Source organism: Trachinotus anak, unplaced genomic scaffold (genome assembly GCF_046630095.1).
Source record: "Trachinotus anak isolate AG129_WGS33_773 ecotype Australia unplaced genomic scaffold, CSIRO_AGI_Tana_v1 ptg000002l, whole genome shotgun sequence".
Lineage (NCBI taxonomy): Eukaryota > Metazoa > Chordata > Actinopteri > Carangiformes > Carangidae > Trachinotus > Trachinotus anak.
In genome coordinates this window covers 23,223,464-23,249,944 of record NW_027273853.1, presented here as the reverse complement: position 1 = coordinate 23,249,944, position 26,481 = coordinate 23,223,464, and the positions used below count along the sequence as shown (strand labels likewise).

General features: G+C 40.8%; 4 protein-coding genes and 1 non-coding gene across 18 annotated transcripts in view; 3 read left to right on the top strand and 2 right to left on the bottom strand.

The window, feature by feature from the left end:
* Nucleotides 1-1,692, bottom strand: part of lrrk2 (leucine-rich repeat kinase 2) — a 37,573-nt gene extending 35,881 nt beyond the window's left edge. Inside the window, exons 1-2 of one of the 2 annotated variants that reach the window (XM_071506979.1) lie at nt 1,156-1,692; nt 108-193 (exon numbers count right to left, since the gene is read on the bottom strand). In XM_071506979.1, the coding sequence (XP_071363080.1) occupies nt 108-193; nt 1,156-1,291 (222 nt within the window). In that variant the 5' untranslated portion in view covers nt 1,292-1,692. The remainder of the gene's footprint in view (nt 1-107; nt 194-1,155) is intronic. The other variant, XM_071457005.1, reaches the window with a different exon arrangement.
* A 1,099-nt stretch (nt 1,693-2,791) lies between these two features.
* On the top strand, nt 2,792-13,817 carry LOC139637928 (proton myo-inositol cotransporter-like). Of its 6 annotated transcripts, none has more exons than XM_071506922.1 (11): nt 2,792-2,930; nt 4,335-4,795; nt 5,431-5,590; nt 6,788-6,996; nt 7,114-7,222; nt 7,411-7,574; nt 7,974-8,079; nt 8,568-8,693; nt 8,965-9,083; nt 9,179-9,331; nt 11,158-13,817. In XM_071506922.1, exons 2-11 carry the CDS (start codon nt 4,360-4,362, stop codon nt 11,382-11,384), a joined length of 1,809 nt encoding a protein of 602 aa, XP_071363023.1. In that variant the 5' UTR covers nt 2,792-2,930; nt 4,335-4,359; the 3' UTR covers nt 11,385-13,817. The 6 variants fall into 6 exon arrangements, with proteins under 6 accessions (XP_071363023.1, XP_071363032.1, XP_071363059.1 ...); XM_071506931.1 differs by having other exon boundaries at nt 2,793-2,930; nt 4,332-4,795; XM_071506958.1 differs by lacking the exon at nt 2,792-2,930 and adding an exon at nt 3,951-3,993 and having other exon boundaries at nt 4,332-4,795.
* A 230-nt stretch (nt 13,818-14,047) lies between these two features.
* On the top strand, nt 14,048-19,478 carry fam169b (family with sequence similarity 169 member B). 8 transcript variants are annotated; one of them, XR_011694716.1, is made up of 9 exons: nt 14,079-14,457; nt 14,986-15,135; nt 15,435-15,537; nt 16,010-16,095; nt 16,433-16,595; nt 17,494-17,676; nt 17,973-18,131; nt 18,250-18,463; nt 18,993-19,478. XR_011694716.1 is itself a non-coding variant. In XM_071506880.1 (8 exons), the coding sequence occupies exons 2-8, from the start codon at nt 15,007-15,009 to the stop codon at nt 19,016-19,018; spliced, it is 816 nt and encodes a 271-aa protein (XP_071362981.1). In that variant the 5' UTR covers nt 14,130-14,603; nt 14,986-15,006; the 3' UTR covers nt 19,019-19,478. The 8 variants fall into 8 exon arrangements, 1 of the variants encoding a protein (XP_071362981.1); XR_011694715.1 differs by having other exon boundaries at nt 14,088-14,603; XR_011694717.1 differs by having other exon boundaries at nt 14,106-14,603; nt 17,973-18,098.
* An 891-nt stretch (nt 19,479-20,369) lies between these two features.
* arpin (actin related protein 2/3 complex inhibitor) lies at nt 20,370-25,330 on the top strand. Its single transcript, XM_071506909.1, has 6 exons — nt 20,370-20,572; nt 21,271-21,346; nt 21,858-21,990; nt 22,295-22,501; nt 24,026-24,189; nt 24,964-25,330. The coding sequence occupies exons 1-6, from the start codon at nt 20,481-20,483 to the stop codon at nt 24,970-24,972; spliced, it is 681 nt and encodes a 226-aa protein (XP_071363010.1). The 5' UTR covers nt 20,370-20,480; the 3' UTR covers nt 24,973-25,330.
* Nucleotides 23,557-23,628, bottom strand: trnap-agg (transfer RNA proline (anticodon AGG)). Its single transcript has one exon. It is a non-coding gene; the product is annotated as a tRNA-Pro (tRNA).
* Nucleotides 25,331-26,481: the final 1,151 nt, after the last annotated feature.

Below are 26,481 nucleotides of genomic sequence, written 5' to 3'. Positions count from 1 at the left end.
TCTCTGTTCAGGAAGACCGTTGTAAAAGAATAACACACTCCTGATGCACAAGGAAAAATAAACTACACAATCAAAAGGACTGTGGGGTTTCTGATTTCTTGCATCACCTGCTGGACTCCTCGGCTGCTGATGTAGGACGACAGCATCACCATGAGAGGGACGTGGACATCTTTGTCTTCGAACAGTTCAGCTGCTGCAACAAAGAACAACAGATAAGAAGACGTGATGATGTCACAGGTTCACTTTGAAGCAAGGGACGCAGCTTTTCACGCTCATTTCTATTTTTATGAGCAAGCTTGAAAAACAGTCTAGAAACAACAAGGATCCCATTATAAGGCTCCAAGTCTAGTTGTCTTTGTTCATTTGCAAAAGCTGTAAAATGAGCGATGCTCAATCACAGCAGGAATGAAAACACACTGACAAGAAAACAAAGAGTTTAAATTATGGGCACATGAGGTGACAAACAGGCGCAGAAGAGTATAGGCTAAAGAAATATCACAATATAAAACTACTCTTCTGCAATTACTATCAATTTATCTAACAGTGTTTCAATTAAATGATTGATTGATTAATTAATTAGTCTATAAAATGTCAGAAATAGTGAAAAACAGCCATTAAATTTGACTAAATTCCAATATTTTGCCCGACCAACAGTCAAGAACCTCTGGATTTTACACTTTATCACACATGACAGATAAAAAAACAGCAAATCCCAAAAAGTAGAAAATGATCAAAAATACCAAAATAATCTTATTATTGTCCTGTAAATTGATAAATCGATAAATAAACTGATTGCTTCAGCCTAGATTTTAAGCCTTGCTTTCAAGTTCACTTGAGTCCAAAAAGGAAACTAAGCACGGTGATGAGTTAAGTTGACAGATACTTTACATACAAAACATGCAGTTGCTCCATTCACACCAACTACTACATTAAAAACCTGCTTACACACCAAGACATCACTTATAATAATAATCAAATGATGTATTAAGTGAGCTACATTTTCTTCTGTACTTTACTTTGAGTATTTTTATGCAGTATTATTATTATTACTTTTCTAAAAGGCTCTGACAAACTCTCCCAGTCAACAAAGGAAACTGTGCCTGTCTGTTTATGAGCACCAGCATGATCCACATGCGGGAACTATGCGTTTCCTACCATGGTCGGTGTGCGCCAGGAAAAGCAGATCCTGGATGATCTGAATCAGTGTGCACAGCTGCCTGTCCTCTTGCGGGGTTCTCAGCCTCACCAGGAGTTTCTTCAGCCTTTCTTCCAATTCCTCCTTGTTAACCATGGTCTTTGAAATGCTGCCTTCCAGTTGATGACTTGACCCGCATTTAGGTCAATCAGTGCAGATCCTCCCAACAGACAAATGGCTCCGAGCGGCCGCGCTGCAGCGGCATGGACGCGGCGGTGGGGAAGACACGGGCGAAGCGCTGCTGTACACACTTATCATGACACCACATCACGAAATGCTGTGTTACATAATATTACATTAGCTACTATGAAGCTAAGCGGCCGCTGCGACTGAGGAAGCTGGCAGTGTCGCAAACTTTCGGTTCCGACATTGACATCACCGTCCTGGCGTAACTTCCCCCGGGCGCAGAAACACGGTCCTCTCCGTGGAGCCGCAGCCTTTCTGTAGTTTCTGCGGGAAACCCTGCGGCTTCTGGTGGACAGGCGTGTTCCTCCTTCCCAGCGGTCACATCATATGACTCCGGTCAGAAAAGCTTCCCGTTTGTTGGAGAGGAAGCTGGAAATAGACACTGAGCAAGGAGGAGGGAGGGTGGGAGGGGTGGGGGGGGGGGCAGCTACCGAGTTTCACATCGTGGGCGTTTGAGAGATTATAGCATATTTATTTATTTATTTATTTATTTTTTAACTCAGATTAGACAGCTACACTTTTAGGATCTGCCATGTCGCACCCGTTCTCCATGAACTGCCCCCCCCCCCCCCCCCCCCCCCCCCCACCCTGGTGCCTGATGTCAGCTGATGATCTTGGTGAGATGGACCTCTGGCACTGATTCGCGCCGTATTTCGTTCAAAATTCCCCCTCCTCTTATGTTTGTTTGCGAATTGCCAAACGTACTTTCCACACAGAGCAAATATTAAAACGTTTTACAACTTTTTGTTAGGTGTTTCTGAATTCGGCATGCACCTAGTTCACATCGCTGGGGAGGGTTAAACACATCTAAACTTTTTCTGTCACTTATCCTGCAATCGCCACCATGATATTTGTTTTGCACTGCGCATCTAGCGGTGTAACTACGGTAAATACTGTAAATGCAAACTATGTAAATAGTGTAAGTACTGATATACACATATACATTATAGTAGCCTATTATGTCCAGTTTAGAAGTTTTTGCCAGATTCTCACTCAGATGTTGTACTCAGACCTGCGCACTGAAAACTGTGTATCCCTGCAAGAAAGAGACTAAAAAGGGTTTTCTAATGAATGTGTCAATTTCAATTAAAATAATCTTAAAATTAGATATCAGTTGACATTTTAATCCATTTTAAGCTCACTCGATTTTTTTTAAATAAAAACAGAGGGGAAGTATGCCTTTATAGGCAAATAAGGAACAGCTGATGCATATAAAAAATAAAAATAAAAAATTCATTATGATGGTTGGCCTACACTGCACCGCCTCATAGCTATTTGGAGCAACGCAAGGTGCTTTTGTGTGACAGAGGTAAACAGAGCTGTCTGCAGTGGGAGGGTCACTCGAGGCGCACAGGTAAACTCCTCATTATAACGCGAATGGGCGTGTTCGTGCTTTTCCGTGGCAGAGTCATATGATCGGAGTGCAAGAGACAAACTTCCCGGTGGTGAGGAAGGACGCAGCTGCAGCAGGGCTGCAGTCTGAGTTATTTCCCACAGACATTGACTGTTTGGTTTAGACGAGGCTTTTGACATTTTGCATTCTTCAGCCGTGAGTAATATTTCATGTTTCAACTTAAACTTGTGTTTACCTGTTACCTTACTTTGCTTATTGGCAAGTTTCTATCGATTTAATGACTGAATTTGAATTGTGATTTATTATTTTCAAAATTTAGTTTTTCAACATGTATATAGCTGCGTGTTTCATTATAATATATAAATAAATATCTCACTTTAACATGCTCGGATATTAAGAGTTGGCTTTGGAGGTATTCACCTCCCACCAAACTGACAGCCTGTGGGCAGCGAAGTCAAACCATCATATCCTGTAAGATTGCTTTTCCACCGCTGCTCGTCGTTTATATATATATATACCGATTTGACTAGAATATCCAATTAGTGTAATGATTAATTTTGTTGTTCATTTATCGTGTACTGAAAAGCGACGAGTGACTAAAATGCTAAACTTTGAACGGAGTTCGGCGCGGAGCTCCAGAGAAGGTGCCTCAGGCTGTTCCTGTGCAAAGGAAAAAAACTATTTAGATCTATTTCTTAATAAATATTATTCACGTCATTTCTGGTTGGCATTGATTCTGAGTTCATTCAATAATCCCATAGATGGAGGAATTGTCTTCCTGTTTCTCCACTATTTTATTTTCCTTCAATCTGTCACCCGTCTGTAGGTCAGTTTGATTTGGGTATAAATAAAATAATTATGAATCATTTAAGAAGAATTAAAATGTTTCGAACACAAAATTTGGAACATTTATGCCGAATTGATGAGAAGAGAATAAATGGTATTAACTTTTGTTTTAACTTATTCAAGATGTGCCCATAAACAAGGATTCAATAAATTGATAGATTTTGAATGGAGTTTGGCGCTGCGGTCTACCAAAACAGTCGGCTGCTCGAAGGAGATACGTCTCAAATAATAGATGAATGTTTTTGATGCTTGTATGTGTAAGACTAGTTATGGTACATACTCCATTGATAGTTGTTGGACAACTTTATTTTTTTTTGGGGGGGAGGGCTAAAATAACGCAGCGTGGCGGTCATGTGACGCTACGTAAACATGGCCGCCACAGGGGGAGGGCAGAGTCGCAGCACTGTTACTGGTAAATGATCGTCTGAAGCCATTAAAGTGCAGCTTTAAGTCACATTTCACACGTTATGATGCAGAAATCTGCTGTGCTAGAGAAACTACTCGCTCCGTGAAGCACAGGACGTTATCGTTAACTAAGATATTAACTATGGATGTTAAGAGTCTGTCTTTTTTCGAGCTGTGCCACTGAACACACACAGGTCAGGCATTTCATTTGGAGCTTACTGGGGGGAAAAAAAAAATGCGGCATCAATATCCCCTTTTGATTTGGATCCCCTTTATTCCAACCCCGCTGTTGTTGTTAAATTAACCCCTGCTGAGTTTAACCCCTGCTGCTTCCCTTATGTCCAGCAGCCACGATGAATACAACTTGATAAACATGAGCAACCTCATGGGCAGCAGAAGGCAGAGGGCAGGGGATGATGGGGAGAGGAGTCCCATTGGACGCCCTGCCACCAGTGGGGATCCCCTGGACCAAGATGCCTCCACACCTGGGTTCATCTACCTGTTGGCATTTTTCTCCGCCCTGGGAGGATTTCTCTTCGGGTATGACACCGGGGTGGTCTCCGGAGCTATGCTGCTCCTGAAGAAGGAGATGAACCTGAACGCCCTGTGGCAGGAGCTGCTGGTTTCCAGTACAGTTGGGGCCGCAGCGCTCTCCGCCCTCGGTGGGGGCTCCTTGAACGGGTGGCTGGGGCGCAGGATTTGTATCCTTGTGTCCAGCTTCATCTTCAGCGTTGGTGGCATCATTTTGAGCTTTGCCCCGGACAAGGTGGTCCTTCTTGTGGGCAGAATCACAGTTGGTTTGGGCATAGGTGAGTTGGTGTTTGGAAATGATGAACATTATAGAAGAATATTACTGTTATTTTAATACGTACAGCCTTTATCTTTCCAGGTTAAGTGAGCATCACCTTGTTTCACGTTGATACAGATCATTAATGAGCAGCTTAAGGGGTCAGTGGTCTTCCTCCAGACCACCTAGGGCTGGCTTTGGATCCCAAATCTTGTTCATAGCGTAGATTTTCGAGATGTGCTAAGTTTCAAAATTTTGCCTCAGCTATTTTGCCAGATACTGAAGCTCGTTTACTTAACTTGCTCAGATATTTCAAACTTTAGGCTGTATTTTTTGTAGCCTATTAAACCCTAGTCACATGAAGTAGTTTTGCATATTTTGTTAAATGAAAAAAGCCGTCAATGTGCTTAAAGTTACCAAAAATATATTTTATTAATATATTTCATGAGCTCTGATCTATTTTACTGCTAAGTAGATAACCACTGCCTGCTATTTTAACCTGTATGAGTATTGTTTACTGGCAGATGCAAAGTTCACTCCCGAGTAGCCTCACCCCATCTGACCTGCTCGTCCAGTTCTACTGTGTGAACAGAATCAAATAAGAATTTATTGTCCCAGCACCTCTTAAAGAGAAACCCTGTCTTTTTCTCCCCTCAGGCATTGCCTCGATGACGGTTCCCGTGTACATCGCCGAAGTTTCTCCGCCTCACCTGAGAGGTCAGCTGGTCACTATAAACTCCCTCTTTATCACTGGCGGCCAGTTCGTTGCCAGTGTGGTAGATGGAGCTTTCAGCTACCTGAGCCATGACGGCTGGAGGTACACATTTGTCGTCCCTGATTCACTTTAGTCTTTGCTCAGTAGACAAGCGTCACAGTAGACGAGGCGTCATTGTTGCATAGTTTGACCATCAGAGAGCAAAGATTTGTTTTCATCAGTAAAATGCAGATCATGTGCATATCATGGACACATGCATATAAGAAGGATCCAAAGCAAAATGTTTCTTTATGTTAAAAAACTAATATTGGCTGATGCTGACACGTTACAAGTTAAAGGAAAAACCAACATAAAGTCTCTTAGTAATGTGTTGGGGCGCTATGGGTCGCCCCTTCGTGCCCTGTGGACGGAGGCATCGTCATCCTGGTTCTCCACTCATTTTTCAGGTGTTCCCTTTTCTTTCCTGTCACCAGACTTTGTAAACTCTCAAATATCAAGTCAGCTCTGGTTTCATGCACTCTAAGGCCGTTTCACACCTGGCATTAACATCTGTCTGTGGTGATCCGATCGCCAGCGAACAGCTCTAAGCACAGGTGTGAACGCATAGAGGATGCGTCTGAGGTCCGATCACTCACACCAGGTTCGGAGGTGGTCCGGGCCACACTGACGGACCGCCTACTCTACTGACGTCCTCCGCCACAGTCTGATTAGTCACAGCCTCATAACGAATCGAAGATGTTTTTGTATTGCAAATTTGATTTCACAGTAGAGCTGTGTGCAGCTCGCTCAACCCCTCTCTCTCTCTCGCTCTCGCTCTCTCTCTCTCTCTCTCTCACACACACACAGTGGCTAAAAACAACAATGCATCCATGTTCATTTGCATAAACAGCAGGGAAGGTAGCTCCGATCACAGGTGGTTAATTGAGACGTATTTTAATGCCAGGTGTGACCTGACATGTTTATAGGTCTGAGCAGGGTCTATTATTCATTCGCTCACATCAACAAATGGCTTTGGTGCCTCAGGGGTAATTCTGACATTAAAAGTGTGGGCAAGCAAACAAAGGGTTGTGGATTGGGCTTTAAAAAGTCAATACGGATCCTAATATCCTAGTGAAATGGAACCAAAATACTTGCTTAGATTTCAGTTTGTGTTTTTTTGCTGCCCCAAATCACGATGTAGGTTTTGTATAATGATCATGCAGCTTTAAATCGACCCTCAGGCCCTCAGCTCGAGGATCAGCGGTGGCAGGTGTCCATTTTCTCCCGTTCACTCCCCTCCTTGTTCTCTCCATACTGCAGGTACATGTTGGGTCTGTCCGTTCTTCCTGCGCTGCTGCAATTCGTCGGCTTCTTCTTCCTGCCAGAAAGCCCTCGCTGGCTTCTCCAAAAGGGCCGGAGCCAGGAGGCCCGTCAAGTTCTGAGCCGGATCAGAGGAGGCCAGAGCGTCGACGAGGAGCATAATGCCATCAGAGCCAGCATCGAGGAAGAGGAGAGAGAGGCGGGTGGAGGTGACAGAGTTTTGTCCACATGTGTCATAACCATGAAAATTGATAGCTAAACATTAAAATATAGAAATGAAGGTAGACAAGTTGAAACTTTTTTGTTTTTTATTTGGTTGTTTGTAGGAGGTCTCGTTATTTTGCGGATCCTCAGCTACGGCCCGACCCGCAGGGCTCTCATCGTTGGCTGCGGCCTCCAGATGTTTCAGCAGCTGTCTGGGATAAACACAGTCATGTAGGTCATATATTTATCTTGTTATAGCACCCACAAAATGATCTCCCGTCTGCCTGTTTACATGACCTACCACTGTAAAAACCAGTTTGTATTTTTATCCAGTGAAACTGGAAAAACTTGCCATGGCTGAGTTGCTGTGACTTGGTGGTGTGGGGACGGTGGAATTGTAAACTGCTCTGGCTTTTCAGGTACTACAGTGCAACCATTCTGCAGATGGCGGGGGTGCGTGACGATAAACAGGCCATCTGGTTAGCTGCTGCCACTTCAGCCACCAACTTTGTGTTCACCCTGGTCGGAGTCTGGCTGGTGGAGAGAGTGGGCCGCAGGAAGCTGACCCTGGGCAGTCTCTTAGGTGTGTATTTTGAACAGTGCTACAGTGACAGCCTGAAAAATGATTGGGTATTTTATTTCTCAGTATTAAATCACTGTAATTAAACAGGCAACTTGTGATTGACTTTCACTATTTGTATTTACACTTTTTCGTTAATAGGTAATTAACAAGCCACTTGCATATAAATAGAACAGTTCTTGTTTGCAGTCATTCAGTGTTTTATTGAGACGAATGGCCCTGTTATAGTTTTGTGACATGTTGCCATGGCGTCTAGTTATTGATCTTATTCAAAAGTGCATTAAAATAGACAGGGAAGATCTACAGGATACTGTAGATTTTACTGTAGATTTTAGTTGTAGACATATAGAAAGGTCTGTGCAGGATTTATTTATTCATAGTTTAGTATTTTCTCTAATGCAGGTACTGGTCTGAGTCTGGCTTTGTTGGCAGTTGGGTTCTTGCTCTCTGCCCTGAACTCCCCGCCCATCACCCTCGACTCTCAAAACTCAACCTGCAGACAATACGGGTAAGAAATCATCATGCAGCAGAAATGTAGGCAATTACAAAGGGTTCAACATAAATCTTTATGAAGAGTGAACTATAATACTTGAACTCTTAAGAACTCTGTTAGTGCCTTTAATATTGTAAGATAAATATAGAAGATAGATGTAGAAATAGTGGAAGAATATTTGAAGCAGTTATTTATTGAACAGCCTCAACAGATTTTAAATAACAAAACTTTTCTGAATCTCAAATGGGAGTTTCCAAAAGTATATTTCCGTTTTATTTCTATTATGCAAATATGGGAATATCTCAACTTCTGTTCCAGCTGCTCATATGAACAAAACACATAAACAATACGAAGTGTACCGGTATTCACCTGTGTGATGATCCTTCCTCCCTCTGTGTGCACTGTTTTCAACTGGGTGCAAAGCATTAGTGTGTGTGTGTGTGTGTGTGTGTGTGTGTCTCTGTTGCTGTGTGAGAGGTTTCACGATCAGCTCTGTCCTCCAGGTCCTGTGAACTCTGCATGTTGGATCCGGACTGTGGATTCTGTTATCGTGAAAACGGGACCAGAGTGTTCGACTCCTCCTGTGTCCCTGTCAATCAGGCGTCTACAGATCATGCAGCGTGGGGGAGGTGAGACGCCGACGCTTGCTTTGTGCATGAAATAGTATCAAAATTAGCAGCTGTTACAAGCCGTGACAGACAGCTTTCTCTTTCAGCAGCTGTAGAGCCAAAGCTAAAGGAGTATCATCCTCATTGTAATATGGAGGCTACTGTGTTTTCAAAATAAAGCAGATAAAACTTCCTGCAAACCAGTTTTCTTTTGCTGAATTGAAAAATGCTTATTGGCAAAACCTGAAGAAAAAGATGGGTTTCTATTTCTTTTTTTTTTTTTTAAATCTAGGTGTTCTAACCAAACGGAGGCAATTGACAGCCCAATCTGGGCCTACAACTACTGTCCCACATCCTTCTCCTGGGTCGTCCTGGTCGGCCTCATTCTCTACCTCGCATTCTTCGCTCCGGGTGAGAAATGGCTTCCTGATATTTTTCCAAAGATCTACACATCTACAGTGGCGCACTGTGTCATCCTTGTGAATATTATCACCTCTGTGTGTTAGGTATGGGCCCGATGCCTTGGACAGTGAACTCTGAGATCTACCCTCTGTGGGCCCGCAGCACCGGGAACGCCTGCTCAGCCGGGGTCAACTGGATCTTCAACGTCCTGGTGTCTCTGACTTTCCTTCATGTTGCTGAGTTTCTCACCTATTATGGTAAGACTATCAGGAGATCAGGTGATATTAGATAAATAATCTGCATGTACATGTGAGGTGAGACCTTTTTAATCAGAAGAGCTTGCAGAGTCTGGGATAATTGACTTTTAAATTTTGTCCACTTTCTATTTGCAGCCAGCATTGTTCCAATTTCAAACTAAGTCATTCTCAGTTCAGCTCTTCTGTTGTGATCAGTGCACAGATACGTTTCCAGATTGTCCTGTTTATTCTGCTCACTTTTTTTTCCCAGCACTGTTATCTAATACATCTCTTATGTTTTTAAAAACAGAGATTTAAGAATATGTTGTCAGTGAAAGCATTTGCTGACACTTCAGAGGGTCCTTTGCTTGAGCCTGATCCTTAAACATTATTTTTTACTTTTTATATAAGCAGGCATGGTCACTGTAAACACCATCTTTATATAGCAACAGGACAGTGGCGAGGGAGATGAGATCCGTTTGCACTTCCTGGTTTGCAGTGTGAGACTAAATCAAACCATGTACTGTAACTAAAGTGTATGAAACAAAATAGTTTTTAAAAAGATTCAGTCATTTAACACAAACTGTAAGTGCCATCTCACTGTGAAGTCTACAGGCCCAAAACAAGCCCAAACTCCAATCACACAGTGACTCTTCCCACAATTAATGATAAATAATAAACAACCCTGAATGTCCTTATATTGAGCAGTGGCTGGTAAACAAGCTGCCACTTCATTCTCATCTATGATTAAACACTGTGATGAGATTGAAACTTCATTTTCAAGTTAAGGCTGCACATTGACCGTTGCCTTGATTGCACTTAATTATCATTATAGTTGGCAGGGTTATTCTAGGGAGTATAATTAAATAGATTCATTTTTGTTTTTATAATATAAGTGTATACGGTGGCCCCAACATGTATTCGGACACTTAAGGCAAACTTAAAAGTGTATGAAGTTCATTGCATTAGATAGCAACATGTCAAAGCTAATGGTATTTATTTTAAAGAAAGATAGCACACGTACACTCTGTTTTCATAGATCTTTGAAATGCTTCTCGCTGCTGTTTCTCGCCTGTTTGTCTTGATTTTACTCACAGTTATGCGGTCCAGTCTGCTGCTGGTCTCTCTGGGTCTGCCTGTGCACCGTCTGTTCTCCGTCACAAGTCCTCCATCTTCCGCTTTTTTGACAATATACCCAACTGTGGAGGATGGAAGATGGAGTTTTTTGCTGATCTCTGTGCAAACAAATAACACCTGACACATTTAGTTTGACCGTCAGAATTTCAAATCAAATCAAAACCAAAATCAAATCAAATGTATTTTTGGAGCACGTTTAAAAACGGTAAACAGCTGACCAAATCGCTGCACACCAACACGAAACACAATCAACACAGAGAATCAAAACATCAACTGACAACAAAACGGGACGACAAGAAACAAGAAAGGGGGAGAGAGCTTGTCTCGGCTTGAACACTAGAGAGAATAAATGTGTTTTCAGCTGAGATTTGAGAGTGTCGATGGACGGGGCAAGTAGGCTGTTCCACAGTCTGGGGACAATGATTTACACAGGAGTCGAGACCAGAGGATATAAGAGTGATCTCCAGAGGTTTTTTGTTACAGAGGCGTAGCTTTATTTATGTTCATTTATTTTGGCAGAAAGTATGTGTTCAGAGTTGTGGTGCATGTGTTCCTCATGGAGGTTTGCTGAAAGTTTGACTATTCAAATACTTTCAAAAAAGTTTTTTTTTTCTTTGGTCACATCGTGTTTACACAATGATTTTATTTTAACGCTGGCAGCCATTGCTGGCAGCCAACAGTGAAAATGTACATGTGACTCTCTCTTCCAGGGGCATTCTTTCTCTACACGGGCCTGGCGGTGTTGGGTCTGCTCTTTGTCCAGGGCTGCCTCCCAGAGACCCAGGGCCTGCAGCTGGAGGACATCGAGAACTTGTTCACCGGTCAGCTCTGCTCCTGTGGAGCCTCCTCACCCGGCGGCAATCGCCACATCCACTACATTCGGGTAAAAGGCAGCAACCGCCTCCTCTCTGACAGTGATGACTCAGATGAAGAGTAGACTGGGAAGGTTGTCTTGTGGTTTCCTTGTCTCATCTGTCTTGGAGGTTTGGAGAGACTGCTGAAGTGGGGAGGAAAGGTAATCACGTTGCTCTCTGGTGGCTGCAGCCAAGTACAAAAAAGGCTTAAACCCACAAACGAATGACTAAAACTGGCACTTCCCGTCGCTGTGGGGACTCTTTTGTAAGTCTTCCCTGTTTTTTCTGTTTAATTCTTCTCCTCATGTGCCATTGTTCTCTCTGCCTTCACAAGAGGGAAAACTGAAGCACTGAAGCAGGGGATATGGTGATCAGGGTTCGTCTGAATAGAAATAATAAAAATCCCAGGACAGTTGCAGTACGATCCAGACCATAAGTATTTGGACAGATAAACATTTTTTGTTCTTCAGGCTCTGTGCTTCAGCACATTCAGAATAAATAAAGGATATGCCTGGATTCTGCGTGTTCATATTCAGCTCAACGGACGACACCGGAATATTCAATCCCAAACATACAACCAAAGACCTTCTCGGAGTAAACAGGTGGAATATCGTTGGCCTGAAGATGAAACTAACGTCAGAAAGAAGCAAGAGCTGAAGGAGGCTGCAGTGAGGGCCTGGCAGAGCGTCACCAGGGAAGACAGAAAATGTTTACTGATGTCTGTGTTGAAGACTTCCAGGAGCCATTGACTTTTTTTTCTTTTTTCCACAAAATATTAAATATGATCATTTTGTTTGACTTCATGCAGATCTTTCCAGTTACTTTTGAACCCCCTTAACATTGGGGCACAACAGAGTGTTCAAAGGGCTGTATCTCACACACAGTTATTATTACGCTGATGTAAACCTACTCGGATTCAAACTTTAATTCAGTATCCATTGTTTTATTTGAAATTGAATGTGCTGAATCATAGAATTTGAAAAAGAAAAAGTGTTAACTGTCCAAAGCATCTGGATTGTCAAGACAAGACAAGACTGAAACAGAAACAGTTGTGCTCTTTCAAGGAATGGTCTTTTTCAGAGAACGCATCATCTGTATTTGATCTCCTTTCTCATCCTTTTTTCGTAACATCTAGACAATTTCATTTCCAGATGAAGAACTCTTTGCATGGTTTCAGTCTGACCGTCCATCTTTTTGTAGACTGCAAAACTGACATACGAGCAAGAATGTGTTTGTGAGTTAGCCTCAATCATCTGTAATTTTAGAGATCCACATTCTGGAGAAGAGACTATTTCAAACACCATAATTGGTTTCTGCCTTATTGGGACATTGGCGTTTCTGCACATTCTGTAGAACTATTTCCAAACACATTCCTGTTAAAATCAACATCAGTGATTTTAATATGTGCTTTTAACCCACTAAATCAGCTGATTACGGGTTGCTGCTATTGTCTGCACAGTGGGAGTGGGAGAGATTGCACTTTCAAAACCAAAAAGGTGTCTTATTTTTTACAAGATCTTGATGTTTGTAGGATTTTATGTTAGATTGCAAGAATGAGTTGCTTAAATCTTCAATTTTCTAGCCAGGTTCTGAATTCAGCTCGGCACACTGTGGAGCAGTGGGGTCAGACAGTGACATAGCCTATATAATTGTAAGTACTGAATCAAGTGCACTAAGAACTTTCCTGCTATGGTTCAACAGCGCTAAATATTCCTTTTTGATATTATATCTCATTTCTTTGTTTCTGCAGCTCAGATAATGGTGACGAGGTAGTCCTGAGCAACATAAAGCAGTGTTTACACTTTGATATCGCACCCATTTAGAGGTTCTGCTAACATCTAAACACTGTACAAGATTTCTTATTAAAGGTCTTTTTGATGCAGTCTTATTATTATTATTTTGATTCCGTGGAATCCAGAAATTGCAGTTTCTGTACATCTAAGTGTCCCTTTTAAAAGCTGTATTTAAGGACAATCTGAATTTGTTTTCTACTAATATAAGATTCCTGTGAACATCTGGGAATGTCTGAACTGAGTATTTTTTTTGATGTGTGAAATGTGTAAAACCTTTATGGGAACAAAAGACGTTCAGTATTTATAATTACAGATCCACAGTCTTTGTAAAATAATGTTATATATAGCAGTGTGAGTCTGATTGGTTACCAGCCTCTGTGAAATATAAAAAAATAAAGGAATAACACGTTTTGTATTGGAAAACTTTGAGTATAAATGTGGTGACTTATTCAAATACTGTTACTGCCATGTTGTACAACAGACTCAATTTACCCTCAGGTCAAAAGTAACATTAACAATATTCAAAGGGATGTTTGTAAGTAACCCACAGTTTCAGGTAAAATTATGTTTTCAAATTATCAAATGCGGTGTGTCCATTCAGGTACTGTGTTGTTTCAATTTTATACACTATATGTTCATGTTGTGTATAAAAATCATATTCCGTGTCTCTTTGATCATGTTCTTTTCATTAATTTTAGAAATAAACATATCGACGCAATCTGATCAGTAAAGGCAGTTAATGCTGTGTGTGTTATTGTGTTTACTACTGTGACAATGAAATATAGGTCGCATGTTAGCTGCACCTTAAAGTAATCATTACCAGGGTTTAAACAAAAATTTGACAAAATCCATAGGACTGCCACTAACAATTATTTCTCATAGAAATTAATGATCTAATAATCTGCAGATTTGTTTCTTGATTAATTGTTTTGTCTGGCAAATGTCAGAAAGTGTATAAAAATGCACATTATAAGCATTTTAAAATGTCTTTAAGTCTAAAACCCAAAGATACTCAGTCTGCATTGTACATGACAAAGACAAGCATCAAATGGGCAGATGTTAGGAGCTGGATCCAGCAAATCTTTGGCACTTTTACTTGAAAACTGAAATTGTTTATGTTTCATCTTTGGTGAAAATGATGTAAGCTTTTATCTTGAAGTCCACCACACGTTTTCCGGTCTGGACAGAGCTCGAAGGGCAACATGGCGCAGCGCATCTTCTCCACCGGAGGTCGGCGCTGCAGGTCGAAGTGAAAACACAAGGCGAGGCTGGTTTAAAGCGTGAGGGAAGTTACAGGTGGAGCTGACAGCTTCTCCTGTCGGCACCTGAGAAGCAGCTACTCCTTGTCTTATGAAGTCGTAAAGTAAGTGAATTACCTGTGACGTCTCACCTAATTAAGCGTAACAAACGCTGTCGCCTATGAAACCGATCTGCGGGACTTTACGTCTTTTACGTACGTGTTCCTGGTAGCGACGTCAGAGTGAGCCGAGTATCTATCACTTCAGTAAAGTAAGTGAAACATTTTCTTCATCACCAAGTAAAACTGTTGGTTTACTTATATACTTCAAGTGGCTAAATTATTTTTAATTGAAACACTACCAGCGACAACCTTTATCTAACCTATACACACACACACACACACACACACACACACACACACACAGTGAATGGCTTTAGTGAACTGTGTGACCTGAAAGTTAATGTTTATCTTAAACTAGGTTAACTTCCGCTTTTTGACACAATTATTGACAAAAATAGACAAAAAAGACCAGGCGTTTTAATAAATATATCTATTATTATGGTGCTGAAAGGGTTAACGTAGTCTGGTGGTGTGTTTGCAGCATGAGAAAACTCTTAAACCTTTTTAAATGCGTAACTGCTCCTTAAACAGCTGTGTTCCCTATGAGAGGCCATGTACCCTGTTGACCTTCCAGATGTGGAAGACCCTGACCTGACACTAGCATCTGAAAAGTACCTCTCTTCTTTGGAGTCAGGACCTACTGATAATTATGAGTGCCTGGCATTGTCACAGATGGTGAAGGTACCATAACTCTTTTTTTTTTTTTTTTTTAAATAACATCATGACAGTGGTGGTTTTTACTATCTCCAGTTGAGTGTAGACAGAAATATCAACTAAACTCATCTTTCAATCACCCCCTTAAATTAATAGTTGCAGATATTATTTTTTGAGGTTAATCCTTTGTTTGCTGATATGTTTCTTTTAAAATATAGCGCCATTGTTTCACATTAGACAATACAAGGGGTGTTTGTTGCTTCACTGGTTTCTTCAGGTCTGGGAGTGTGGGTGAAGTGCGTGTAGTTGTCTTCTTGTTTACTCAGGTGAGGATAACAGCAAACAATGTCAGGTGGTTGCAGCTGTTTGAAGACGACCAACCTGACTTTGCAGTGATGGCGCTTCACCCTCCTCATGATCCTGCACAAGGTTTAGGACTGCATCCTCATATACACACACACACACACATAGACACACACTCACTGAGACTCAATATTGTGGCCAGTCACGTGGCAGAGGTGCAATACGTGAAATCATGCAGATAAGGTTAGGGTTAATGAATAACACATCACACCTTGTGTGATGGATGAGCAGGTTTCACTTCTGTCAGTCAAGAACAGAGACCTGAGCTCAACAAAACTGGGCAGATTAAGACTGGAAAAATGTAGCCTGGTCTGATGAATCTGGATTTCTACTGGGGCAGCAAACAGTAGGGTGAAATGTTTTATGCAATGTCAACATGGACCAGAATCTCAAAAGTCTCCAACAAGTGAAATCCATGACATGAAGAACTGAGGCTGTTTCGACAGCAAAGGGAGGGCCTGCACAGTATTAGTATGATGTTCCTAATAAAGTGCTCAGTTGGTGTATTTACAGAGACTGATGTGTGTCTGCCTTTCAGTGGTGGCTTTATACCTGCATGAGAAGTGGTGGTGTGTGGATGACCTTTTACGAACGTCCAGCGAATCCAGATGTGGCTTGGTGTTGGTAACTGTGCATTTGTACATCTGTTTGTATGTCAGCATCACTACAACATAATGAGAAACAGATCAGGATCTCCACACAGGTCTAAACAATGTGGAAAGAAGTACCTCTGCTACTCTTCCAAAGGCTTTCTGTTTAAGTTGAACAGCAGCATTAGTTTAAGAATTCAAAAAGTACATTAATAAATCTCATATTACCAGCTTACTAACATGTGATTCACAATATTTATCTAATAAAGTAATGTATTCACTGTATTTATTTTACCAGAGCCACATGTGTGGTCACCTGTACTGTTTGTTGAGTTTTTTCTGGGCTTCCTAAGTCTGCATGTTGTCCCCAGGTGCAGTCGATGATGGAGAGGGTGATAGTGTTCCTGCTAAGTCAGGTGGTGGAGAGGTCTCCACAGGAAGAGGTGCTGTTCTCCCTGCATCCCCGCACAGAGAGTTGCAAACTTCTGTGGAGAGACAGCCAGGCGGTCGGCTTCTACACCGTCAAACACAAAGGTACGATGGAGCAGGAGCCGAGTGGGAGGGTGGAGGGGGCAAATATGACAATAAAAATCCATCAGGACATTATTATCTGCTGTTCCTGATGGATTTTTCTTGTTGTTGTTGGTGTGTCTCTGTACCTTTTTCTGTTAGTGTTGTTGATGCTGACATGCTGCTCTGTTTATATCTTAATGAAAACTGAGGGCAGTAACCAAAACAATGATCTGAAAGATGCTAAAGCTCCATAGAACTGAGGGGACCTGCAGAGCCAACTGATAACTCTCATTGACCCTTTTCACATAACACATATAGTGTAATAAACTTTATTTAAATAGCACTTTTCTTAATGAAGTTACAAAGTGGTTTAAAGAAAGAAAAGGGGAAATAGGACAACATACACACGGTCATTTGATCATCTGCAATATAAAAACGCTCTCCTGAGACCAACAATGCAAAACCGTGACTGTAGACTTAGTTGGCAGTTTATTACGAACACTTATCTAAACTCTAATACAGCAGTCCTGCAATAAGTCATATCTCCAGGATGTAGTTTGTTGCTGTACGGACAGGTGTTTCTATTATTTTGTCCACCTCATAAACTAAATATCAACACAGTTCAACGGCAACACACACAATCCTCCAAAATGACCTCACAGTTGAATCAATACCTTTCTAAAACAATTTCAGTAACAACTGAACATTATAACATTCATGAAGGAGGATTGATTGTAGGGCGGTCAATTCGACTGTTTTAGTTTTAGCTCTGTGTACGTAACAAACTGCCAACTGCGTATAAGATAAATAATATTTTTTCATTTTAATGTGAAGACTGAACCCAAAAACTACCTCCATTACCCCACAAGAGCTGCATGTTTTACATGTTGCAGTATCTCCTGTGCTGCTTGTGCTTCAGGCAGCCTGTGTGACAGCTGGGGCAGTCGCTGCTACCTGCTGCCTGTTCTGGACACAGTGCTGGTGAGGAGGAGCTGCAGGAGGAGAGGCTTTGGCCTTCAGATGCTGGAGGATTTCTGCTCCTCCTTCTCCACAGAAGAATTTCTGGGAGTCAGCTCTCCATTATCACCCAGCATGGCAGCAGGTCAGCTAAGCTCCTGCTTTATTCTCATTCTTTCTCCCTCAAAGCCCATTTATCTGTTTGTTTGTTTGTTTTTTTACTTTCTCATCTAGTGGCTACTTTTGTCAGATAATTTGCCATGTTTGGAAGAATTCTGCTTAGAGTTCTGCACTGGCTGCATTCAGCAAGGACATGTGGGATGTGAATGCAGTGCAGATGTGTGTTCAACCTCTTCTTTGTTTTTTTATAAAATAGGCGTACTCCACAGCAACAGGTGAACGGGATATGTGTGTGTTTGTGTGTGTGTCCTGTCTGTTCAGTGTGCAGGAGGTTCCTGCAGCAGCACGAGGAACATCGGGAGCGTCTGTATGAAGTGGAGGCTCCGGGGGACTGGACTCAACGCCGAAACATCTGGCTCAACATCCAGCTCGGCCGCTACTCCCTCAGTACAGATAATATTTTATCTTTTATGTGTGAAGGTGTTTGAAATGATTTCATTATCATACATATTTTTAGTGCTTACCTACATTTAATTCTACAGTATGTAATGTTTTTCTAATACCTTTTAGTTTACATATGCTCCAGAACTGTTGACAGGTGCTGTCAAAGGCTTCTGTAACTCATTGAACAGCCTGGCAGCAGCATCGAGATGTTCCGAGAAGCAGGATTTTCTTTGACTTTAAACCAGTCAGAGAAGTCAGGGAGTCAAGAAGTCAATAGTGAACATGTTTCTGGTTGCTACTTTTCTTGCACCAAGGCCTCAAATAGCTAGTATTAGCGGCTGGAAGACGATGCTGCAGCTGACTCACAGGTTAGAAACTCCTGATTCCTCCATAGTTAAGACAACGTACATGACAAGGATGTAGGTGAAGGGCTGGGTGGAGCAGAGCAGGGAGAGGGGAGGGGTGGGAGGAGCCAGTTGCGTTGTTTTTGATTCTCGTTCTGGTGCTAGCTTGATTTCCAGAACTTGCATATTGTAGTTTTCAGTAAGAGTCAGTGGCAATTGATCTCATTTGACTTGTGCGTTTTTCGGTAGTAATGAGGAGAGCAGCCCAATATTAGGAGAAACTGTGAGCTCCAAGATGGTGAATGAAGACGATTAACATTAAATCTTAATTATAGACTGAGAATCACAGTAAAAAACAAACTCTTTCTCAACATTAGGAGTTTATATGAATCACAGTTCAAGGTCTAAGGCAAACTCCTGGATCATTTATGTATGATCTGGGTGATGTGAGTCATAACTATGATAATGATTTAATTGTCAGAACATTACGCTTTGAATATGTAGAAGTGAAAGCAGATTTCTTCGTGTCTCACAGGCTCTTCTGCTTTTTCAGATGCAGACTTACAATTGCAGACCTGACCTAACCTCACTGAGGACCCGTAATGTGAACATTCCTCCAGTAATGGGCTCCTCTGAACAACAAATTAAACCTTGTGATCCAAGCCAAGGAGGAAACTCCCCAAGCTGGTAAAAACACCTTGATTGGACCAGGATGTAGCCCCACAGCCTGCTGATCTTGACTCTGGACCTCACACCAGTCCCTAAACACAAGCTCAGATGTTTTTATATTGCAGCTCAGAAATCCCAGCCTTATGTACTTCCACTGCCTCGAGAGAGAAAAAGCCAGTTGCAGAGGAAAAGCACAGATTGTGCCAAAGAAGTCAGAAGGACCTGAGTTAAACCACGGATACACAAACAGTCATTGTCTGCCAAACCAGCCCTCAATATGAACTGTTAATATGGATGAAGTTGATGCTGTATTCACCTAAACTTGGTTGACCAATGTATTAATGGAATAAAGTTTACACACCTTTTTAGACTTTAGGCTACTGTTTCCTTTTAATTTAAAAGCACTGCACTCAGAGGGGATTTTAATTAGTCTGTCTTATCAGAGGTCTGTTTAGAATTGGTTGGGACTGTACAGACTGTACTATCTGTACAGGCTATCTCCATGTCTTATAGTAGCTCAGAGCAAACAGGAAATAATGGGGGTAAACAAAGGGAAACAGCAAGGATGGTTCTGTCCAAAGGCAAAAAAATACTCCTACCAGCATCGCATTTTTTTCTGATCTTTGCCTTTTGTGAAATATTGGATTTACATGTAGTTTAGAGGGGAAATGTCTATTTGGCGGGAATGTTCACAACTCATAGACATCTGAAATGCAATAGTGACCCCCAACCAGACAGTTTTTATGCAAGGGGTGACAGGCCAAAATGGTTGGAACATTTATGCTTATTTAAGTATATACTGTATGTCATAAGTATAGACAATGTTTTCCTCTGTGGGGCAGAAGCAACAGATGATTGAAATGCAATATACAATACACAATAATGTACAATAATAATACACTGTATCTATTAATTTTTCTAACTGAAAATTTGTGTTTTTATATAATTCTACCCATATGCAAGTGTAATACATACATTTTGAATTTCTATGTGAAATATATGTGTATATATACAACAAAAACATATATGTAAAAATTATATATGAAACCTATTACACATTGAAACAATTTCATTTATTGAAATATGTGTCTAGCCCATACAAATATGGCAACATCACTCTTGATATAGGGACATATATGTAATATATATAACATTACTAAATTATTAACTTTGACTGCATATTTATGTTTACAATTATTGTTGTGGACCTAATTTCCGCATCTCTTGCACAGTTGTCATGGTTGTCACACGTCGCCGGCACATGCTGCGGAGAAAACCGAGCGCACCTTTCTCAGCGACTACTTTTGGCCAAGAAGTCCGGAAACAGGAAAAATCTCGGAGAAGGGAAAAGTTACAGCACATTTTATGAAAAATGAGCCGAATTTATCACAACACGTCTTTACAGAACAAACCAGTGCACAGTGAGAAATTGGACTGCGCCTGGTCTCCCTCCTCGTATGAAAGGTAGGGCCCTAGATAACTCTGTTTGTAGACTGAAAGTGACTGTTTTTGTGCCGAGGTCTGGTCCCTTCTCTGTGTTTGCCCCCCATCACAGTTGATATCCCCGTAGCGCCCATTGGGTGGTAAATATAATGGAATAATATTTACATATTATATACATAATATATAATTGGAAATATCCCCGGGGAATCATGCATCGTCACAACATTGGTATTCAGATAAGTTTCAGTTACAGTGGCTCACTATGACGTTATTTTCCGTGTTGAGTGGACACAACGCCAAACTCCACAGAAAAATCAGACATTTTACTTTCCCAGAGATTTAGAGCAGTTATGTCTTACTTACGTAATTTAAGACATTATTTTTGTAAGAAATAATTGTTGCTTGTATATTCGGCATTCAAACAAATCACCAATCAGCACTTAATCTCATTAAAACAGCAAATTAGTGTTTGTTTGTTTTGGTGTTTATAGTTTATAGTTCCTGCTTTAAGTAAACTAAAGTGAACAACCTCAAAAGTTGAAAATGCATACAAATGAGTTCAGCATGGTTATCCTATCTGCCCTGTCTGTCAGAGAGGAGTTTGGTCTGTAGGTCTGCATCATAGAGATCTCCACAAAGAAGAACAGAAAATTCAGTTGTAGCACAGTAACTAATGGAAGTACAATAATTTGAATATTTGAAATGTTTCTTCCACACAGCGGCCCAGGGGTTCTGCTAGAAGGAAAGCTGCTGGATGTTTCCAGACATGCAATCAGTGATGTCAATAATCAAAAGGTACAGTAGGCCAAATCCAGCCAGGATCGTGCTTGATTGTATGAGTCTGGTACAGCACTTCCTGCTCTCCCATCAGGAGACGACATAATTCATCTGTATTGTAGACTGACAGCACCTTATTAAACCTCTATAAAGAAGTAGGGTGGTTTGGTCTTTCAATTGACCGTGCTGTGTTTGTGTATTGATTTCCTTTTGATTTTGGAGTTGTTAAGCAAAGATTTTAGAGAGCTACTGTTTACAGTTAGGCATCAGTCATTCATTCGTTTTTACAGTTCAACACATCATTATCAAAGTAAATACAAAGTCATGCCTATTACTTATTAATTAAGGATTTCTCCAAATCGTTGTAAAAAAAACTCTGAAAGCTTTAGATCCTTTAATGCCCTCTTCTACTGTAATGTCAGAAAAAACTTCAGAGTGTTGCTCAAATCCTGTGTGTACATTTTTGGAAAGACTAAACATAAACATACACTGACAGACAGAACGGAAAACCGCGCTTTGTTTTTTTTAGGTCCGTTTCTACGTGCTGTACATAAAACCCAGCCGCATACATCAGAGGAAGTTTGATGCCAAGGGGAAGGAAATGGAGCCGAATTTCAGTGACACCAAAAAGGTCAACACTGGCTTCCTCATGTCCTCCTACAGTGAGTAGAAAACAACACACACGTTGTAACAGGTGTCTGCTGACTGTGCAGTGTCAGCTGTCTTTCAAAGCAAGAACTTTATGAATTGTGTCTGCATCCTTAAATCATAACTGCAAGGGGGGCAGGAATCCTACACCTGTACTATCAATTTATTTTAATTCTGATTGACATAGTTAAAGTGCAGGTTTTGTTTGTTTGTTTGTTTAATTCCAGCTTTCTCTGTGTGTGTGTGTGGCTGAGGAACTCTTGATTCACTTCACTTCACATCTTCATTAGCTTAGACGTGCATCTTCTGTCCATACAGAAGTGGAAGCTAAAGGGGAGTCGGACCATCTGTCTCAGGATCAGCTGTCAGCAATGGTGAACAAAGCCGAGCTGCTGAAAATAACTGACAAGCACAAACCCGGCGGCACCTGGGCCTTCTGGTACCCGGAGTCAGAGATGGACAAAACGGAGCTGGAAACAGGACAGGATGTTCGGCTGAAGACCAGAGGAAACAGTCCTTTCATATGTGAGTCAGTATTACCACTGAACCCTGTTTCAGTTTCATGCAGTACAGGATTAGGTAGAACTCTTACATTTGTTCTCTGACTAACTAAATTGCGTCGTTTCGGTTCAGGCTTCAGGCTTGTCCTAGCGTTGACCTGAATGGCAGTGGGGAGCGAAGGAAATTAAAATTCAATTTTGTTTTTATGGTCTCTTAAACAGTTTCATAAGTAACCTCGAGGGGACTGAACACAGTTTGACCTCTCTTACTCAGAAGAGTCATCCAACCATTTGATATTCAATAATCAGTTTTTAGTGTTGTGGAGTGCTTTGGTCTTTTCACACCCTAAACTTTACACATTTTAGCCAGTATTCATTATGACATGATGGGCTTTTTGAAGTTTTATAATCCTGAGGAGAGTAAGACAAAGCAGTTAAAATGTCGACAAGCGAGGTAATTGCAAACATTTATCAAATATTAACACAGTGTTTTCTCAAACGTTTGAAAAACTGATCATTTAAGATCAGGTTTATCTGGTGTTTTCAGTCAGGTATTAAGCCCGCTTAACCACCAGCTACTTCATCTTATGCCAATAAAACTAATAGTTTTATATAGAAATATGGCAAATACCGTACATGCAAAACAACCCAGTACTTCTTATCTATTTTGATGTACAACAGTAGTCATTTAAAATATATACTGCTTGTAGTTAATTGGGTGGCACATCCAAACCCATAGGATAACGATGACTTATTAATAAATTAATGGAATAAATGCAGTATTCAATACATAGAATAATAAATACATAAATAGATGATGCAATTCATAAAAACAGAAAACAAGTTTTTATGTGTACAATTAGATTGATAAATTCCTGTTTGGAATTTCTTTGAAAATAAACTAATACATTAAAATGTATTTCCACATTTCTCCCTGTATTTATTTCTGTAGTTTGTTATTTATAATTACATATTTTCTGTGTTTCTACATTCCCTTTATGTTAGTTGAGCAAACCAAACAACACTTAACCTCATAATGCCCTGCCTTTTGCCAATGGACATCACTGTATTATTCCATAAGGGCTCGTCCAGGATTTGAACCCGGGACCTCTCGCACCCTAAGCGAGAATCATACCCCTAGACCAACGAGCCACATGCAGTTAGTTCAACACGTCTTCAATGCAGAACTGGACATGGAAACTGTCACACCTAACATGACGTCAACTGTCAGTCAATAGTTTCCTTGTCACAATGTCTCCAATGTCACTTTCTGTTTATCATGTTTTTTCACCAGTTAATTGATAATAAATAAAGAAATGAATAAAGCTGAAAAAGAGACACCTTCATGAAGGAGGATTTACTGCAGGACTATTGTATTAGTCTCAGCGAGGTGAACCTAATAAACTGACCACTGAGGGAAAAAGAGAAATACTTGAGGATTTGAAACTTGAGTTTTCTTTCAGTTTTACTTTTTTATTCGTATGTCTCTCTATTGTCTGTTGCTGTTTTCTGGAGTAAAAAACTCCTTGTCTAACTTTTGTGCTTCCAGTCTCCTTAGCCAAAATAGATGGTGGCACAGTGACCAAGTGTAACTTTGCTGGAGATGAAAAGGCCGGAGCATCGTGGACAGACAAGATTATGGCCAACAAAGCCGACACAGGCAGCACTCACAAGCCTGGAGGAGAAGGGGAAGGAGCAGAGGAGGATGAATGGGTGAGAACACCTGGAAAATCTGACCAAGCTTGTATACATTCAGTGTGTGTGTGTGTGTTTATTTATAAAAAAATTAGCAGTTCAAGTCCAGTTAATAGCAAAAGCATTAATTTAAATAACAGCTGGAAAAGTATATGTATATGCACTCACTGTGGACTTTATCAGGAAGAGCTTATGAATTCCGGGTAGTTCCTCCCTTTGTTCTCAAAACGGTCTCAGCTCTTTATGTCATGGATTCCACCAGATGTTGTAAACTTTCCTGACATGATTGCTTCACGCAGATTTGTCAGCTGCACACTCATCTCCTGTTCTACTACATCCCAAAGGTGTTCTGCTAGATTCAGATGTGGCGACTGGGGAGGTCGCTGAAGTTCACTGAACTCACTGTCGTGATCATGAAACCATTTTGAGGCATGGAGCATTATCCTGCCGCAAGTAGATATTAGAAGATGGTCCACTGTGGCCATAAAGGCATGAACAATGGTCAATACTCAGACAGGCTGTGGTGTTCAAACCAAGATTGATTGGTATTAAGGATCCAAAGTGTGCCGAGAAAACATTCCCCACACCATTACACCACCACCTCCGGCCTGGACCGTTGACACAAGGCAGTTTGGCTCCATGGGTTCATGCTGTTGATGTAAATTCTTATGTTTGATATGAACATGAACTGAAGCTGCTCTGTGGCTGCATCAGTTCTTCAGAATATATCCAGTATTCGGGTGATGTCTTTGACAAAGAGAAATCACCTCTCCCTCTTTGTTTCTCTCTCAGGATGAGTGAGGAAACCATCTCTCCAGCAGCCTGAAGCCATGGCCCTGTTCCAGCCTCGCGAATGAACTCCTTCCACTTGGCTCCATTCCTGTCTCTCCTGTCTTTGGACTGGACTCCCATGTTTCACAGGGGTATTGAACTGCTTACATATGTGGCCTTGGGGCTTGAGACCTTGCATCACTTCAACAATGTGGGACTGGACCTTCTCAGCGCCACAGTGTATCCGGCCGTTAGCTGTGACTGTGCCTTTGAAGCTTCACTCTTTCCTCATGTACTTTGGATTAAATCCCAAAAATTTATATGACTGGAATTTGCCTGTTTCTGTCCACTTGGACAATAAAACAATAAAAACAAGTTCAATAAACGACATGCAGATGGGATTCAATTCTCTAAAAGCAACAAACACCTGTTTGTCTTCCATACTAATGTTTTATCTAGAGACACTCTGTATTTTAGGTGTGTGTGTGTCAGTATATCTGTCAGTCAGAGAGTTGTATTTCATATTTCTTAATACACTGTTTGAGTTTTGTGGTACAACTTCAGAAAAAGTTGATGGTGGGCAGGCTAACTAAAGGGTAGTGGGAGACACATACAACAGTATCACCTCATATTCAGAAAGAGTAATTTCTATTAATTTGAAATTATAAAGAAATATGTAAATTATAATATAATGTTCATTATTGTGATCATTAATATAATGAAATGAGAATATGTTCTAGTTACAATATATTGATAACACTCCCTAATTTTTAAAGTTTTAAATTCTGTCTTAGTTGTTCAATCCGGTCACAAATTTGCCTCAGAGCGTTTAAATACAGTTCCCAAGAGCAACATAAGAAAATCGGGAAGCTCCACGTCAGTGAAAACAGCATTATAGTTTGCCACATCTTGTTATTTGGAGCTGTCACAGTAAAAGCATTTCACTTTTAAACGTGCGTAAATGTGGCGTGATATGTTGCCAAAGTAGGTGGCAATCCAAAAGTCAGTGACACAGTGTGAATCTCTAGTACAGAACAGGAAGTGCTGTAGCTCCTTTGTGCATGGTGATAATGACAAATAGTATCACTGATAACTTGGTACATTCATGCACACACACCTTCCCCAATGAGGGATATGGTCATTATTTGTTTTTGGACACTAAGAGACTAGAATTGTTTCGATTGTGATACTAGATGCTGCCTAAAATACCCATCAGGTGAGTCAATGCACTGATCCGATACCACGTAAATTTAATTAACTTTATAGTTTAGATTGTTTAGACTGACAGTCAAATAACACAAATAAAAGAAATATTCTATGATATTCAGTTATTTGTTCATGTTTTACAAAGGGTTTAACTTAAGCCATGCAATACAACAATGATTCACATCACATCAATACAGGGTTATTAGTCTACAGCAGTTAAAATATTTTTTGGTAGAGGATCATTAACTGGTAACGGCCAATACACAAGTTCAGGTATTGGAATTGTGAAGGAAAAAATGGTATTGGAACATCTGTAACACAGACTAACAAATA